Consider the following 16,786-nt stretch of genomic DNA (forward strand, 5'->3'; position numbering starts at 1 on the left):
TGACCCACATTTCAAACTGCTTTAATATTCCCTTCTAAAAAGTCAACTTGATAAAAAAAAAAAAAAAGTCAACTTGATACATTTTTCCCTAGCAAATCTCTCCTTCTATTTCTTGGAAGCTTTTTAGATAAGAATGGAAATTGAAATCTGCCATTCAAAAAGAGAAGAGTTTCTCTCCTAAGCCTTATTGCACCCATCCTAAACAAGCAGTGACATAAAACAACGTAAACCCGACTACAACTCCTAGTTCTCCCCTTGTTGCTGGGCCCAACCAACCCAGAGCACTTACCTTGGGCCTGAAAAGCTCCATGACGGCAATCTTCCCATACATGCCCACCTCTTTGACGGGTCGAAGCCCCTCAGCAGTGACCACATAGATCTCTAATCTCGTATTTTTGGCAATCAACAGGTTCAAGTCTTCAGCTGAAGTAAAGTGTCCTGAAAGAACAGATCCTCTAATTTTTGAAGCCAAAGCACTATCTAAGTGATCCTATCACTTCTACCTAAAACCTCCTGAATTCTCGATTTACTGCACATATTTCTCCGGTTCCCTCCATTCACTCTCTTCTCACCAAATCCTCAGAGTCTCACTTCACACATTCAAGAACGCTACTTCCCTCATCAGATTAAGAAACTGGACTGGGCCTAAGAGCAGCATGTCCTTCAACTGCCAATGACTGTGAAAACCCTTCAGATGGCTCTGTGCCCTCCAATTTCACTTTTCCTATCGCAGTGGCCAACTCATACTCTACTTAAGGGATGCTGGAGAAAGTGTTTCTCCCTATTCAGTCCAAATTCGAATTTTCACAAAATCTTTACCAAACAGACTAGATCAAACGAAGAGAATTCTCAGAGCTTTACCTTAAAACCTTGTTTTGTTTGCACCTCTTGCCCTCCCAGCAGTCTACCAAAACCCCATCCACACTCCTTCATAGCCTCCAACTCTCCAACAACAGTTTTCCTTCGGAATCATGATTCGGATTTACATAAAAATACAAGTTTGAGAGCTTCATATTCTGTTGAGACCTTGCTTCAAGATGATTATTGCTGGGTTCTGGACATCTGCGTCCTTAACAATTCTTGCATAAACAAACAAGGCAAACCCAGCACTGGGCTGGGCCATTCCAAACCCTCTTCTCCAACAGCTCCCTCTTGTAAACAACAGCCCCAGGCAAAGCGGACTCCTCTCTTTCGGGTGAGTACGGACATTCCTCACATCCCTCCACCTCCTGCACCTCCCAGGCTCTTGCCCTAAAGTCGCCATCATCACCGCCCCTTCCCCCCTAACCACACGCGGCCAATCTCGCGGCCCAAGCAACACCGCACAAACAACTCACATTCCACTCTCTGTCCCACTGGGCGCGTCCTGTCCTCGAGGCCAAGTGACCTCCGAGAACGAAAGGGGACCCTCAAGAGCAGCTTTTACTCCCCCAAAGGCGTGTGTTGAGACAGCTTCTTTTAAGCCGTGGACTGTGGGAGGTCCCTCGGCCGCCAGCGCCTTCCATTCCCTGGGCCCGGTCCTGGCGGCAACCCGGGGGCCGCGGGCTTCCCTAGGCCTCGGTTCCCCCCAGCTCCCTCCCTCACCGGGGTCTCCTGCCCTGGCAGCCTCACCGGTCACGCAGCCGTTCACGGCGGTGGGCTTCTGTGCCGTTACCACGTAGTTGTACGACATGTCGAGGCCTGGGGCAGCCCAGCGGGACTCAGGCGAAACGAAAAAAAGACGGACACGAGCAAAGAGACAGGGAGCCCCCACCCGCGCGCGGCGAACTCCACTGCCGCTGTCTCCGCCCCAGAGACACGTTGCAGGCCAGAGCGGCCGGGGCGCGGGGCATCACGGGACGGGCTCACCTGGCCTCTTGGAGGACTCAAGGCGCCGAGGCGGCCAACCAAGAGAGGCCCCGCCCCCAGAGGCCCCGCCCATCTCCTACCGCCCGAGCTTGGAGTACCCGGATGAGGGCACCCTCTCGGGTCTTTGGGAAGCAGCGGCGGTTCCCGAGGCGGTGGACGCTGGGGAGAGCTGGTTGCGGAGGTGCACCGACGCCTACTCCTCCTCCTCCTCCGGAGCTGACCCGCCGACCTCATCCCTAGTCCGCGCCCCTCGCCCTTTCCCAGACCCCGTCCACTCCATCGTCCTTGCTCCAGGAGCCTTCGGGGTTGTTCCCCCTTCTGGAACCGGAAGGTACTGCAGAGGCCTAGAGAGGGGAGGAAGGTGACATCAATTTGTGCACCTCCCAGACTAGAACCGAGGTTTGTACCTCCCTTCCCCTAGCTTTCCCAGTACCTCTAAACCCAGCCCTGCCCTGACCCTAGATTGACCGATCACTCCGCTTCACCTGGCATGCGCGGGGGGAGGCACTTAGGCTCTCCCCTCTCCCCTTTGAACTTTGTGTTTGTGTTTGAGACTTTGTGTTTCAAGGGCCAAGCAGGCCACTTGCCCAGCACAGTTAGTCCCCCCGTGGCTGTGCAAATTCTGACCTCAAACACAAAACCAAAAATTCCCTGGTGAGAACCTTAGGGACCCAGGAAAGCAGTCAGCCCTGCAACTTCCAGGCCACTCCACATCAGACAGGCCCTGCAAGGAATAGGAGGAGAGCCACGTGGTTTGAAGCACCTGCTGCAAGGCCACAGAGGAGACAGCCCCCATTTTACAGATGAGAAAGCTGAGCCTCAAGGGAACTGGTTTACCCAAGATCCCCCAGTAAGAGACGGAGCTAGGTGCCGAGGCAGGTGTGGATTCTTTCCACTGCAGACACATGCAGTGAGCCCAAGACCCTGGATGACTCCAAGACACCTCTGAACCTGACTGAACCGAAAGGAGCTAAAACGTCGTTGTGGTTTACTGTGTGGTTTTACGCATCTGGGACTTTCTGCCTTGCTTTAGAGGCGTTGAATTATCAGTAGAAAGAACACGGGATTTGTAGAAAAACTAAACATAGGTTTGAGTCCTGGCTCCTAACAGTATGACCTTGGACACATCACCAGAGCTCTCTGGGTCGGTTTCCCAAAAGCAAAATGGAGTCAGACTCAGCCGTCACCTTCCTGGTGTGGTCCCAACACTGACAAGAGCAAGCGTGTGAAGATCTTTATGAATGTATTCACTGCATGCGAGGCCTGTGTAATAGATAAGTTACTCTGTGGGTAACTTTGCCCCTTGGTGATAAGGTGGGCACCACTCGTGAGCGTAAGGCAGCTGTGTGCCCAACGTGGATCAGTCAGTGTTTTGGCAGCCAGGTGCAGGCATGAACCTTGGTCAGCGCCATGCTCTTCTCCATCCCCAGCTCACATTCTAGAGTTTGGACTTGGGTCAAAGTCTGGGGCAGCTCCCTAATTACTAGGGCCCTGAAAGCACGATTGTGCCAGTACGCTGCAAGTACCTGCAGCAGCTCACGTTGTTACCCCCTCTTGCAGATACTGCTTGTCACCTTCACTGTGCTCAGGCCCGGTAGCACCCACGGGATTGCCCATCCTCCGGCAGCTCAGTGCAAAGGTGTGAACTCAACTTCCTTCAGAGCCTCCCCACCATGGTGAGTCCCCTGAGGGCCAGGGCAGAGGAAGGGCACTCTGGTCTTGGGGCAGTAGGGGTGCCAGCCCTGGGCATGTTGGAGTTCCTTGCTCCCTGACCAAGAGATGCTACTGCCTCCTGAGGTTAAGAGAGAGGGTCATTCTCCGTCTCAGGGCCGGACTTCCCTTCATTTCCCAGCTGGGCCCAGCCAGGCCTGTGGCTGCAGCCTCTGAGTCCCTCCAGGGCCCATCTGCCCCTGGTCTGGGTCATGCCTTTAGATTAGAACATTAACAGTTGCCTACTCTGTAATAGACAGTACCAGTCACAGGAGTCGTGAAGAAGGACCTGGTGCCTCTTCCAGAGCCTTGGGCATGTGTGGGCTTGTGGGATCTACACTCACTGCAGGAGGCTCAGCATGCCCCTGGGCATGCCCCAGGCCCATTCTAGAACTGATCTGGAGGAAAACAGGCCTGGGCAGACCTGGGTTCAAATTTCAGCCTACCACCAACCAGCTATGTGACGTTCTACCAAAGACTTGACCTCTCTGAGCCTCTTTCCTCATCTGCAGTTTAAAAGGTGAGATGTTGATCAGACCAGCGTCCTAGGGGCCTCCCATAGTTGCCTGGTCGACTTTTCTTTCTTTTTCCATCCCCTCAGGCCACTGGGAACCAAGGATGGCACTGGACCCCAAGCCCTCCTCTAGCTCTGGTTCGGGAATGGTTGCAAATCCCAGGCAGGATAGACTGTCAGGGATGGCAAGGGAGCACGTTCTTGGAGGGTAGTGGTGCTGGAGACTGGGCTTGGAATTGAGACCCACTCTCAACTTCATTGCGTATTCCAGTCCCTGGCAGGCTCTGAGAGCCACAAGCCCGTGCCCTTCCTAGGACAGGACCTCTGCCACTCTCAGCCTCCCTTCAGCCCCTGGGGAGAGCAGCATGATAAGGCCAAAATGGAACCAGCTTTGGAGCCAGGTGGACCTGGTCACTTGCTGGCTGTGTGACCTTGGGCAAAGTCATGTAAATCTGCCTGTTTCTTCACTGGGCTAATTTTCCTCCATAGGGTTGTTGGAAGATTAAATGAGATGTGCTTAAAAGCACTTAGAACAAGGTGTGGCTCACAGTCACTGCTCTGGCCCCCGCCAGACCCAGGAAAGGCCAAAGTTTGCATGAAGGAATGGAGTTCTGGCAGGCTTGGGGAAGGGGCCTCCGGGAAAGCTCAGCTGCAGGCTTCCCCCAGGCCACCAGGTGATGCTGGTAGCCTGGCCCTCTCTGACCCTATTGGGCACCAGTTTCACTGTTTGGGACAAAGGCGGGAGCTGCACACAGTCTACGGACCTCATTCAGCTAGCTCCAGCTTTTCAGAGCTGGTTGAAGAAGGGAGTAGCTCCTTTGCATTCAGTTTTTTGCTATATAGCGGGCATATACTCTAGTTATTAAATCCCTATTTTGCAGAGGAAGCAGATGGGTGTGGGCCCTGTCTGACCCCCTCCCCTGGCACAGAAGCGCCAACCTGGGGCTTCTCCTCCTTTGACAGAAGGCTGTTGGGCCCCGGTTTTAAATTTTATTTTACTTGATTTATTCTATTTTATGTTTTTGCCGCACCGTGCGGCATGCAGGATCTTAGTTCCCTGATCAGGGACTGAACCCACGTCCCCTGCAGTGGAAGCTCGGAGTCTTACCCACTGGACCGCCAGGGAAGTCCCCCAACTTCATTAATTTTTTTATACTCGGAACTCCAGTTACCCCATTTTCTTTGTATCAAAGTCATTCTGCAGGATAAATTTAAGCCATAAATTAGTTACTGAATAAGAAGTTGCAAAATAAGAAATCATGGGAACATCCACCTTATAAAAAGATGCCTAATTCAAGGAACCACTGTTGCCTGGAGTTGCTGGGTGGGTGTGGGCTGGGGTGTGAGTCATAGCAACGTGGCTGGGCAGGATGGGGCTGCCCTGCCAACTCTACCAGAACCTCGTCCCGCTCCTCTCCCACAGACCTCCAAGAAGCTAGTGAACTCGGTGGCAGGCTGTGCCGATGACACCCTTGCTGGCCTGGTGGCCTGCAACCCCAACCTGCAGCTCCTGCAAGGCCACCGTGTGGCCCTCCGCTCTGACCTGGATAGTCTCAAGGGCCAGGTGGCACTACTGTCGGGTGGGGGCTCTGGCCATGAGCCCGCCCATGCCGGTGAGCACCCTGGGCCAGAGGTGGCAGTGGGCTCTGGGCAGAGTGGACGGGGGGCTCCTGGGAGATCTTTGGTTCTGTTAGGAGGTTCAGGACAGAGCCTGGCCCAGAGTCAGGAGCCCAGTCCTGGCTCTGGCTCGCCCACTCCCTTGAGCTGTGATCTGGGGCCAGTCGTGGCCTCTCTCTGTGCCTTAGTCTCTACATCTGTAAAAGCACAAGGTGGGGCCAAATGACCTCTCAGGCCTTTCCAGCTCTGATAGTCGGTGATTCCGTGAATCCTCCTGGCCTCCCAGGCCCAGCTGACCTGCCGTCCCCTTCTCCATGAAGCCTGCCTGACTTTTCCAGCCTAGCGCAGTATTCCTCTTCCCACCGTACATTTTCACATTCAACATGGACAGTCCTGGATTGTTTCATGTTTGGTGCCAGGCACGTGAACTCTCCATGAGAGCTTGGGGATGGGGGCATGGGGAGGAGTAGGGACCAGGCTTTGTATCCTCTGTATTCTTTCCTGTTTCTCTCTGGCAAATTCATCCATCCACTCAGCAAACATTCATGAGCACCTGTTGTGTGCCTGGCACTGTCTGGCCACTAGGGGCGCAAAAGTGACCCAGACAGACAAGGCGCCTGCCCTCATGGAGCTTCTATTCTCTTTTGGGGAGACAGAAACCAGGTAAACACATAAGTGAAAGAGATCATTCCAGAGCATGTAAGTGAGGTAGTGAAGACAGGAGAGCAGGCTAAAGGGACAGTGAGTAGCTGGACATGGGTGAGTGACTACTTCAGTTGGGAGGTCGGGGAAGGCCTCTCCAAGGAGGTGATAGATCTGGGGAGAGCAGCGCAGGTACTCTTCTGCACCAAGTGCACAGTAGGGCTCACCAAACCATGAAGCCCAGGAGCGTGGGGAGCCCCAGGGATTGCAGGCACAGGTCCCCACCCAACATCCTCTCCCCACCTCTCTGTCTCAGGTTTCATAGGGAAGGGGATGCTGACAGGGGTCATTGCGGGAGCCGTGTTCACCTCCCCAGCAGTGGGCAGCATCCTGGCGGCCATCAGGGCAGTGGCCCAGGTGGGCACAGGTAAGCCTGGCATGCGGGAGGGGCCGCTGTGGGGAGCGCGAGTGCTGATGGGGCCCTACCGACTGCTCCCGCAGTGGGGACCCTTCTCATCGTGAAGAACTACACTGGGGATCGGCTCAACTTTGGCCTGGCCCGGGAGCAGGCCCGGGCGGAGGGCATCCCTGTGGAGATGGTGGTCATCGGGGATGACAGCGCCTTCACCGTCCTGAAGAAGGCAGGCAGGCGCGGGCTCTGTGGCACAGTGCTCATACACAAGGTGAGGGTCCCCTCCTGGGACACCACTGGGCAGCCCGTCCCAGCCCTCTCTCTCCAGGCAGCACCTGGTGCTGGACCTTTCCAGCCATCTATCCCACCCCCCTAGGAAGCCACTCCTTCCCCAGCGCTCCCTGATCCAGGAGGGCCCCACCGTCCCCAAAAACACGTCCACCCGGATCCAGGCATTCATCGTCCCGGCCCCTTCCCTGCCCTTCCCCACCTGCAACCATCGCCCCGTCCTGGTAACCCTGCTCCCCAGCGCCTCCAAACACACATCCTCCTCCAAGCCCTGCCCTTCCTGTCTCAGCCTCGCTTCAGTGCTCATCTGCTCGCGCCCAGGTGGCTGCAGCTGCCTCCTCAGCCGGCTCCCCTGCCTGCTTCCTGCCCGCCCCCCAGTCTCTTCCCCACACCACCCCACAGGTGTCTTTCAAATATGTGTATCTGACCAGGTTGTTCCCCTACAGAAAGCCCCCCAGGGTTCCCAGAGTCAACCCAGGCTCCTCGGTCAGGCGCCCACCACAGTCGTGCCCCTCCTCCCTCAAGTTCCTCTCCCATCATCCCTGTGCTCCCCTCATGCTCCATTAACACCAGTTCTCTGTACCACTGGGCTATGGCTCACCTCTGGGGCCTTGCTGCTGCTGAGTCGTTGGCCTCGAAAATCCTTTGCCTGTCCAACCCCCCTTTGGCCTGGCTGTGTCCTACTATTCTGTGGAGGCCCACCTCTGACGTCTGTCTCTCTGGGAGGTTTTCCCTCCCACCACACCAAGCACGCTATGGCCCCCTCCTCAGTGTTCCCATAACACCTGTCCATCATCCGATTTGCCACCTCACGTGAAATGTTCAGTTTGTGTTGTCTCTTTCCCCAACCCCTTCCCAGACCGAGTTCCTTCAAGGTAGGGACTGTGACTTAGACACCTTTGTTCCCCTTTTCAGCATATACTAGACACTTGGCAAAAAAGTGGGTAGGTGGGTAAAGTGAGCCACGGTGTATATGCCATGGAGAAAAAACTGTAGGCTAGGAATTGGGAAACTAGCCACCAACTGACTGTGTGACACTGGACAAATCATCTCCCCTCTCTGGGCCCATCTCTCCATTTGTAAAGTTCCTCTGGCTCTGGGATTCTTGAATATTCCTGGCAGGTGCCCTAAGTGTGGCGGGCCAGGTTGATGTGGCAGGACGAAGAGATTCCCTGTTCCCAAATAGAAATTCAGCTCCAGCCTGTCTTCCGCCCTCTAGTGGTACAGTGACTCCTTTCCCGTTGGGGGCCTATCTCTGTGTGGGTGCAGGTGGCGGGTGCCCTGGCTGAGGCAGGTGCGGGGCTGGAGGAGATCACAGATCGGGTGAGCGAGGTCGCCAAGGCCATGGGTGAGTGCCGGCCCAGGGCTCGGGGAGGAGGCGGGGGAGGTCGAGGCCCCCCCTTGGACCAGGAGCAGGTTCCCGGCAGCAGCACAGGAGGCCTCCCAAGCCACTCCCCAGGGGCTGAGGTGGGCACAGGGGAGGAGGATGCCACTCCCTGCGGGAGCTCCTGAGAACAGCAGCCTTGGGTCCCCAGAGCCAGGTTTCTCTTCCATCACTGAGATGAAGAGTCTGACAGCTTGTCTCGGTGAAGAGGCTTCCGAGGCATTGCTGCTGCCTGACGCCGAGAGCACAGCGGTCGTCCCTTTCATACCTCATTTCTCTTAGGAACCCTGGGAGTGAGCTTGTCCTCCTGCAGTGTGCCGGGTTCCAAACCCACCTTTGAGCTCTCAGCCGATGAGGTGGAGCTGGGCCTGGGTAAGCTTGTGACCTCCGCCCCCTCCCCTGTCCAGCCATGCCTGCTCCCTGGGTTTTTCCCTGTCTTCTGCCCTGGGAACCATGTACCTGGTCCTTCTGCTCACGTGGAGCCGTGCCCTAGGGGGTCTTAGTATTTTTAAGTGGGTGCATGAGGCCCTTCTGGCCCAACGTGCCTGATTTCTACCAGCTTTGCCCTCCACACGCAGGGCTCTGGCCACAGGGGCTCTGTGCCTTGCCCACCTCCTTGCCTGCGCTCCCACCATTCTCAGGTACCCCTGCCCCTGCCAAGATGCAGCCCCTCTTTCAAGAGCCGTTCAGAGGCCACCCCAGCTGCAAAACCTTCCCTCTTCCTCTGCTGTGCTTCCCAAGTGATGGGCAGAGGCCTCAGCTGGCCTCTGTGACTGCCTGTAGTTCAGCTACTTAACTAGTTAAAAGTTAAGGGGACTTCCCTGGCGGTCCAGTGGTTAGCACTCCACGCTTCCAATGCAGGGGGCGCGGGTTCGATCCCTGGTCGGGGAACTAGGATCCCACATGCTGCACGGGGCAGCAAAAAAAAAAAAAAAAAAAAAAAAAAATTAGAAAAAAAAAAAAGTAAAGTTCTGGCTCTCTCCACCACCAAGCCAGAGATGGTGTATTTTTCATTATTTTGTCGGTTTCCCCCCAGCCCGCACTCCCCACGTCCACGTGCCTAGCCTGGTGCTGAGCACTTAGAAAATCCTTGACCAGACCACACTGAGCGAATCCCCAGGCCCCGAGCAGGTCAGCAGTGCTTGCATCTATCCACAGGGATCCACGGGGAGGCTGGCGTGCACCGGATAAAGGTATGTGGACTTCCAGGCGAAGGTTGGCCCAAGACCAAGGCCCCCAACGCAGCTCACTCCCGGCTCCCTCTGACAGATGGCGACCGCCGACGAGATTGTGGCGCTCATGCTGGACCACATGACGAGCTCCTCCAACGTGTCCCACGTGCCTGTGCGGTCCGGTGAGGGGGCTGTCACACTGTCTCCCAGCCTTTCCTCCCCCTCTGGGAATGGGGCCCAGAGAGTCTCACCTAGGTGTCGTGTCTGCCCACAGGCTCCTCAGTGGTGCTGATGGTCAACAACCTGGGTGGCCTGTCATTCCTGGAACTGGGCATCATAGCCAACGCCGCCGTCCGCTCTCTGGGTGAGCCCCACACTGAAGGGGACCTCCTGACCCCCAGAGCTTCTTCCTTCCAACCCTTTGAAGCTGGATGTAAGAAAAGCAGCTGAGATAGGGTCTTGCAATGGTCCAGAGCATGGGCTGTACGCGTTTGTCAAGCCCGAGTTAGACAACGGTCCCTCTGCCACTTACTTGCTGGGTGCCTTGAGCCTGTTTCCTTGTCTGTAAAGAGGAGGTAATAATAGTACCTGCCTTATAGGGTTGTTGTGCGGATGAAATGGGATTAAACGTTATGTAACACACTTAACACAATACTTGGGACGTGGTAAGAACGCAGTAACTGAGACTACTTATCTGCCCCTGTAGAAGGGACACCTCCAGGGAATGTGGTCATTCAGGGCATCACTGAGGGATGCCCCAAGGAAATCTGACCGGCTCCCTGCTGACCTCAGAGCCCCAACTCCCAAAGTTCTTGTTTTTCTCTTACTCTATTTCTTTCTCTGATGCTCTGGGGGTAAGTGCCCGTCCTTCCCTCCTTTTCTCACACACTTCCACGCTCTGGTACTGCAGAGGGCCGAGGGGTGAAGATTGCTCGTGCCCTGGTGGGCACCTTCATGTCGGCCCTGGATATGCCTGGCATTTCTCTCACTCTTCTGCTGGTGGATGAGCCCCTCCTGAAACTGATAGGTGAGACCTGGAAGCTGGGGTCAGCGAAGCCAGGGGCCCCTGGAGCTGCAAGGAGCCAAGGGGACTTGGAGAGACCCCATCAGGGCTGACCATGACAATCAGGACCCTGTGGGGAGGCCCTTTCTGGCTTCCCCAGCCTTCTCCAGCTCTCACTTTACTGTGAAGGAGTGGGTATTAGGATCCTCCCCCGGGGACCCTCCCCTTTCCCTTGTACACAGTAGGCACTCAGTACTTGCTTGTTGCGGTGGAGGGGACTGGGCCACCAGGTGGGGAGTCCAGGCCCCGCTCGATCCCTGGCCGGCCAGCCCGTCTCTAAGAGAGTCGTCCGGCTGTCCCTAGATGCCGAGACCACCGCCTCGGCCTGGCCTAACGTGGCCACGGTCTCGGCGACTGGGCGGAAGCGCTGCCGGGCTGCCCCCGCCAAGCCCCTGGAGGCCCCTGATTCCACTGCTGCAGGAGGTACAAGCCATGCTGTTGGGGAAGGTGGCCCCGGGCTTTGGCCTGAGGCCTAAAGGGTGCAGGGAGTGCAGAGGGGCGTGGAGGGGCCCTGGCACCCATACCTCCCACATGGGTCACGGTTGGCTGTGAGAAGGGCCAGGCAGGCCTCCTTCCCACTGTCCTCCGTCTCCAGGCGCAGCCTCGAAGCAGATGGTGCTTGTGTTGGAGCGGGTGTGCGCCACCCTTCTGGGCCTGGAGGAACGTCTGAACGCCCTGGACCGCGCTGCCGGCGACGGGGACTGTGGCACCACCCACAGCTGCGCTGCCAGAGGTTGGTGCCAGGACCCACCTGGGGCAGCAGAGGGGGTGGTGTGGCACACTGATGGTGACATTTTGGCATTTCATGAACCAGAAGGATTTCAAAAACATCTGGAGTGCTCACGTGGGGTTGGCAACTTTTATTTTGCCAAGAGCGGTCGTTCACAAAACGTAGCATCCCTTTCACCTGTTTTCATAAAGGGACACTTCTAACACTACATATGTAGGAAGGTTGTTATCACAGAATAAAATGTAATCTTTTACAGTGAATACAAACTTTAGATTATTCTAAAGGGAAACTCATTCTGTTCTTATTTTTCTCAGCTGAACCAGACTAGGGAAAAGTTCTTAATTATCCAGCATCGTTGAATCAAGAAAAAAGTATTTAGTGCCAACCACAGGTCAGGTGCTGCCCTCGACTCTATGGATAAAATAGCGAGCAAAGCAGATTAAAATCACTGCCCTCGTGGCTTATGTTGTGGTAGGAGAGACAAACCATGATCAAGGTAAATCAGTAAAAGACAAAAAAAAAAAAAGCAGCAGGAACACGAGGAAGCGTCATCACCTGCTGGGTGACCGTCGAGGTCCCTGTCCCTGACCTGCTCCCAGCCCTCTCCAGACTGCAGCGGGATACACAGGGAGCCTGGGAGTCTCTTCATGTTGGTTCCCTCAGCCCCTCCCAGCACCCATTCCTTCCGGCTGGCAGCGAGGCCTGGGTACTTGGTTGGAATCCAGGCAGATGGCAGGGTGGGTCTCTGAATTCCTCACCATCTCTCTCTGCCTTCAGCGATTCAGGGGTGGCTGAAGGAGGGCCCACCCCCTGCCAGCCCTGCCCAGCTACTCTCCAAATTGGCCCTCCTGCTACTGGAGAAGATGGGAGGCTCATCCGGGGCGGTGAGTGCCGGCAGCCCCCGGGGGCAGAGGGCTGACATGGACGGGTCCTGGGTTGGCCGAGGCCTGGGCCAGCCCCGCGTGCTCAGCATCCTGGCCCTCCCCAGCTCTATGGCCTTTTCCTGACTGCAGCGGCCCAGCCGCTCAAGGCCAAGACTGACCTTCCAGCCTGGTCCGCTGCCATGGATGCCGGCCTGGAGGCCATGCAGAAGTGAGCCAGGGACCTGGGCCTTAGACGGGGGTGGACTGGGGGAGGTGGTTGACGCCACCCACCCCCAAAGTGATTCCCTGCAGGGAGCCTCATTTGTTCTCTTCCCTGCCAGATATGGAAAGGCTGCCCCAGGGGATAGGACTATGGTATGTATCTGGCCCAGCCCTTTCCCCTTTTGAGCGTAGAAGCCGTGAAGGCCACCCTCAGTGGCAGGGCCTGTCCTCAGCCCCTCTCCTTCACCTTGTCCAGCTGGATTCTCTGTGGGCAGCAGGACAGGAGCTCCAAGCCTGGAAGAGCCCAGGGGCTAATCTCCAAATCCTGAGCAAGGCAGTCAAGGTGAGTGAGGCTGGGCCCAGCCACCCAGGGAGGCAGACTGAGAACCACCAGGCTCCCATCTCCATGCGGCCTTGAACAAGTTGACATCCTTTCTGTACCTCAGTTTTCTTCTTTACAAATAGAGGAGAGCACCTGCCTCAGAGGGTTGCTGTGGGACTGAAAAGATAATGTAGGGCGCCCACACAGGGTCTGGGATATAGCAGGCCCTTGGTGAATGGTGGCCCCTTGCCTTGCTAGCAGTGTGTGGGATGTGACCTCTCCACCCTGGTGTCAGTGCTGGGACAGAAGGGGCCGGGGTCCATGGCAGGAAGGAAGCCTGGTGGCTGCTTCTTGAACCTGCTCCACACCCCCACCCATCAGAGTGCAGAAGCCGCAGCCGAGGCCACCAGGAACATGGAAGCTGGAGCTGGACGAGCCAGTTATATCAGCTCTGCGCGCCTGGATCAGCCAGACCCCGGGGCGGTGGCGGCCGCGGCCATTCTCCGTGCTATCCTGGAGGTCTTGCAGAGCCAGGATGCATGAATGCCTCGCCAGGCCTCAGGGCCTCACTCACTGCTATGCCCAGCCGCTGCTGTCGCTTACTTGTACCTTAGAATTGTCGCCCTCCCACGCCTGTCGCCCTCGGGCCCTGTCTTCTGAGTTCAGTAGGAATTCCTCAACCAGCCTGCAGAATTCCTCCACTGTAGAAACTGCAGGCCCAGAGTGGGTCACTGACCTTTCCCTCTTCAGGGAAGGGGGAGTCCTAGGGTCACCCGGCTCTGCGCCCAGCCAGTTCTGAGCTTCGATGATAAGGCTTTTCCCTAGGTGGCGGCACAACCTTTAACTGGCAACTCTCATTTGGTTTTAAGACTCCCTGTGAAAGGTCTTCTGCTCCTGAACTGAGTGTGAAAAAGCAAGCCAGTAAACCACATTGAAGCAAAAGAGCTGCTGCTTCCTCTAAGGGACCTTTATCCAAGCGTGTGAACAAGTGGGCCCACTACCGCCCCCGACTAAGACCTCACCCCACCACTGAAATGCTCATCTCCCATCTCCTACTGCCTGAGACCCAAAGGCAGGGTCTGTGCAGCTGGGCCAAGTCCACTGGGATCCCCATTCCTGTGCTTCCCGTGCACACACCACACCTGATGGGTGTGCTTTTCTCAGCACTAAACTAACAGAATTCACTGATTCTTCAGGAATCAAATGGGCAAGTGGGTCTCCAAAAGGAAAAGAAATCACCATATTCTAAGGCTCAGCGGTAGAACAGAAACTGCCCAGGCCAGCCCATGGGTCTCTCTAGAGCCATCACTGATGGCCCCTGGGAGAGCAGGAGGGGCTGCTGAGCCTACGTGGTGTGTGGTGGAGACCGCACAGCGCACAGCTGGCCCATACTTGGCGCAGGGGGCAGTTAAAGGCACTGGCATGGATTCACTTTAGACATAGATGTGACTTTGAATCCTGGTTCTGCTTCAGACTAGCTACATAAACTCAGGCCTATTATGTAGCCTCTTAGAATCTGTAAAATCCGAACGGTGCCCACCTCATGGGCACGTGGAAAGGATTCAAATGAACTGGTGAAGATAATGGCCTCAGCAGTCCAGGGGCGTACTCACTGGGAGTTACCAGTGTCACGGATACATGCATCCAACTCCTTGAGTCGTCTGCTCTACCACCAGGTGGCCTCAGCTCATCACACTTGGAAGGGGGCCACCACTTACTTTGCCCAAACTTGGCTGCAGGCTTCCTCAGCCCCTCGGCTTCCCTTTTTCTGCCCAGGGTCCCCTGTCCATCAGCCACACCACAGGTCCCTGACCACAAGGCACAGTTATCAGTGTGCACAGATGCACACACCCAGCAGCTGGGAAGGAAACTGGCATCAGACACCTGGGCTGTGGATCCCAACTCTGCCACTTCCTGGCTGGGTGACCTTGGGACAAGTCACTTACCCTTTTTGAGTGTTGTGTTTCAGACTATGAAATAGGAAACATCTCCTTCCTTGTAAGATAATCAAGTGCTCAAGGGCCATTCACTAGTAAAGACACGCTCACGAACCAGGAGTCACATGTGATCCTAAGAAGACAGTCATGTGGTTCTCTGGTGTCTTCAGGTCTGCCCATTTCCGGGTCTGAGGGTCAGAACTAGCCCGAGGCTTTTGCAAGTTGCCCAGAGCTCACTTAACCACAGTATCATTTCAGCAGAGAAGGCTTTGGTTCTTAAAAACACATTTAATGAAAATCAAGCTTCATAAGTGAAATGCCTACCCACGTGCAAAGAGGGGGAGCTGGTCCTATGACCAAGGTGCCTGGCAGTCATCCCAGTGGCTTCTGAGGGCTTCAGCCACTTGAGAAGTTCTGTCATGGTCCTCCTGCCAGCATCTGGCCACGTGGGGTGGGGTGGACAGTCAGCCTCATGGCCCCTGCCAGGGGGTAAGGCCCACTCGGGACCCCAGGTGTCGTCATGCTGCTTGTCACCTGAGCACAGCAGTATGGAGCCTGGGACCTGGCAGGGCCTGTTTGGAGAAGGCAGTGCCAACACTTAGGAGAGGAGCAAGACGCCACCACAGCCTCGTTGGAAGAGCGGCGGCACGCTGGCATCACACCCGAGACTGGGTGTGCCACGCACGTAGCTATCGTGGGGGCAAGTGAGGCACTTGGACGCCCAATGAGGAATGCCTCTGGAGGTGGCCTAGCTCCCAGGGCTCTGCTGGGTACAATGCACCATGACTTTGGCACGTTTCATGGCAAGCTGGAGAGTGAAAATAGCTGAGCAAGTGCCCTGCCGAGAGAGCAAGGTTGAACCTGCCTGGGGACAGGCAAGCAAGCCTGGACCCGATGAGGGACAGGAAAGGAGGCTCGAGGCACCCCTGCTACTCCTCCGTGGGACAGGCTGTTCTTGGGAGAGCAGGTTACCAGGGCTCGTAAGGCTGTCCGACAGCACATCAGTCATAGGGGAGGGCCGGGATCCAGGCCCCAGTTGCAGCAGCAGCTAGAAGGGCACATACAACGCACGCAGACACAATGCAGCGACGGGAAACAACAGCAACGGGCAGCCAGCTCCTTGGCTTCTTCTCTGCAGAAGCAGCTCTGCCATTCTCCCCTGTCCTTCCATCGCGTCACCGTGTTCCCGCCCAGCCTCGTGTCCAGATGGGCTGGATGGAGGTAACAGAGCAGATGAAGCCTGGCCCAGCGCAGCGGCCTAAACTTCAAGGGAAAGCTGAGGAAGCATCGGCTCCCTCACTTTTCACGGTACGGACTGCACTTGATTCCCAGGTCATCTGAGCTCTCGGGGTTCTCTGCCACATCCCTAGGGGTGTGAGGGGAAACGAGCCTGACTTCACGCGAGCAGGAGCGGCGTGAGCAGCCAGGGCAAGGAGGGCCTGGGGTAAACGAACGACCTGAGAAGTCAATGCCAGGAAGAGGTGGAGAAGCCAAAGCCACCAAGGAAAGCATGTGGGCAGCAAGCTGTGGAGAGAGCAGGTCCACCACGGAGACGAGGGGAGACTGGACGAGAGCCCCGGGGAGAGCAGAGCTTCTGAAGGAGTCCAGACCGCACCACCAACCGCTCCTGGCAGCGCCTTCCTGCTTCACTCCCCGCCGTGCAACAGGGCCTGGAAAGACAGGCAGATGCACGCAGGTTAATGGCATAAATGGCCCCTGACCTGAAGGAGTCACGCCAGGCCTGATATGTTCAGACCCCAACCTGCAGGGCGAGTCCCAGCCCACGCCACCACACCTTTCAGAGAAGCTCCAAAGCCCCTCAGCCAATACACACCCCATCTCACCATGTCCCTCAGGTGCCTGCGTGGCCAAGAACAGGCAAAACGTGCTGCAAGCACTCAAACCGTCACCAAGCACCCGCTAGATATGCTCCCGTCCCACTAGATGAGCCCTAAAGCCGAAGAAGTATGGATACGCTCCCATCCCACTAGATGAGCCCTAAAGCTGAAGAAGTGTAGATACGCTCCCATCCCACTAGATGAACCCTAAAGCCGAAGAAGTA

At 56.3% G+C, this 16,786-nt stretch overlaps 3 protein-coding genes across 6 annotated transcripts in view; 1 reads left to right on the forward strand and 2 right to left on the reverse strand.

Moving 5' to 3' along the window:
- Positions 1-1,915, reverse strand: part of DDB1 (damage specific DNA binding protein 1) — a 31,544-nt gene extending 29,629 nt beyond the window's left edge. The window contains exons 1-2 of the mRNA XM_029207909.1: positions 1,612-1,915; positions 290-438 (exon numbers count right to left, since the gene is read on the reverse strand). Of these exons, the coding sequence (XP_029063742.1) occupies positions 290-438; positions 1,612-1,672 (210 nt within the window). The 5' untranslated portion in view covers positions 1,673-1,915. The remainder of the gene's footprint in view (positions 1-289; positions 439-1,611) is intronic.
- Positions 1,916-1,942: 27 nt separating this feature from the next.
- On the forward strand, positions 1,943-14,784 carry TKFC (triokinase and FMN cyclase). 4 transcript variants are annotated; one of them, XM_029207469.1, is made up of 19 exons: positions 1,945-2,247; positions 3,409-3,524; positions 3,939-4,078; positions 5,496-5,685; positions 6,648-6,758; positions 6,833-7,014; positions 8,301-8,379; positions 8,698-8,787; positions 9,574-9,608; positions 9,685-9,769; positions 9,862-9,951; positions 10,498-10,614; positions 10,954-11,073; positions 11,246-11,383; positions 12,158-12,264; positions 12,369-12,472; positions 12,585-12,618; positions 12,722-12,808; positions 13,169-14,784. In XM_029207469.1, the coding sequence occupies exons 5-19, from the start codon at positions 6,665-6,667 to the stop codon at positions 13,328-13,330; spliced, it is 1,524 nt and encodes a 507-aa protein (XP_029063302.1). In that variant the 5' UTR covers positions 1,945-2,247; positions 3,409-3,524; positions 3,939-4,078; positions 5,496-5,685; positions 6,648-6,664; the 3' UTR covers positions 13,331-14,784. The 4 variants fall into 4 exon arrangements, with proteins under 4 accessions (XP_029063301.1, XP_029063302.1, XP_029063299.1 ...); XM_029207466.1 differs by lacking the exon at positions 3,939-4,078 and having other exon boundaries at positions 13,169-13,726; XM_029207467.1 differs by lacking the exon at positions 3,939-4,078 and having other exon boundaries at positions 1,947-2,179.
- A 208-nt stretch (positions 14,785-14,992) lies between these two features.
- The window catches only part of LOC114886670 (cytochrome b ascorbate-dependent protein 3), an 11,157-nt gene continuing 9,363 nt past the window's right edge, over positions 14,993-16,786 (reverse strand). Inside the window, exon 8 of the mRNA XM_029207474.1 lies at positions 14,993-16,394. Coding sequence (XP_029063307.1) covers positions 16,371-16,394 — 24 coding nt within the window. The 3' untranslated portion in view covers positions 14,993-16,370. The remainder of the gene's footprint in view (positions 16,395-16,786) is intronic.

The sequence above is a fragment of the Monodon monoceros genome, unplaced genomic scaffold, assembly GCF_005190385.1.
Source record: "Monodon monoceros isolate NGI ecotype Baffin Bay Population unplaced genomic scaffold, NGI_Narwhal_1 Super_Scaffold_7, whole genome shotgun sequence".
Lineage (NCBI taxonomy): Eukaryota > Metazoa > Chordata > Mammalia > Artiodactyla > Monodontidae > Monodon > Monodon monoceros.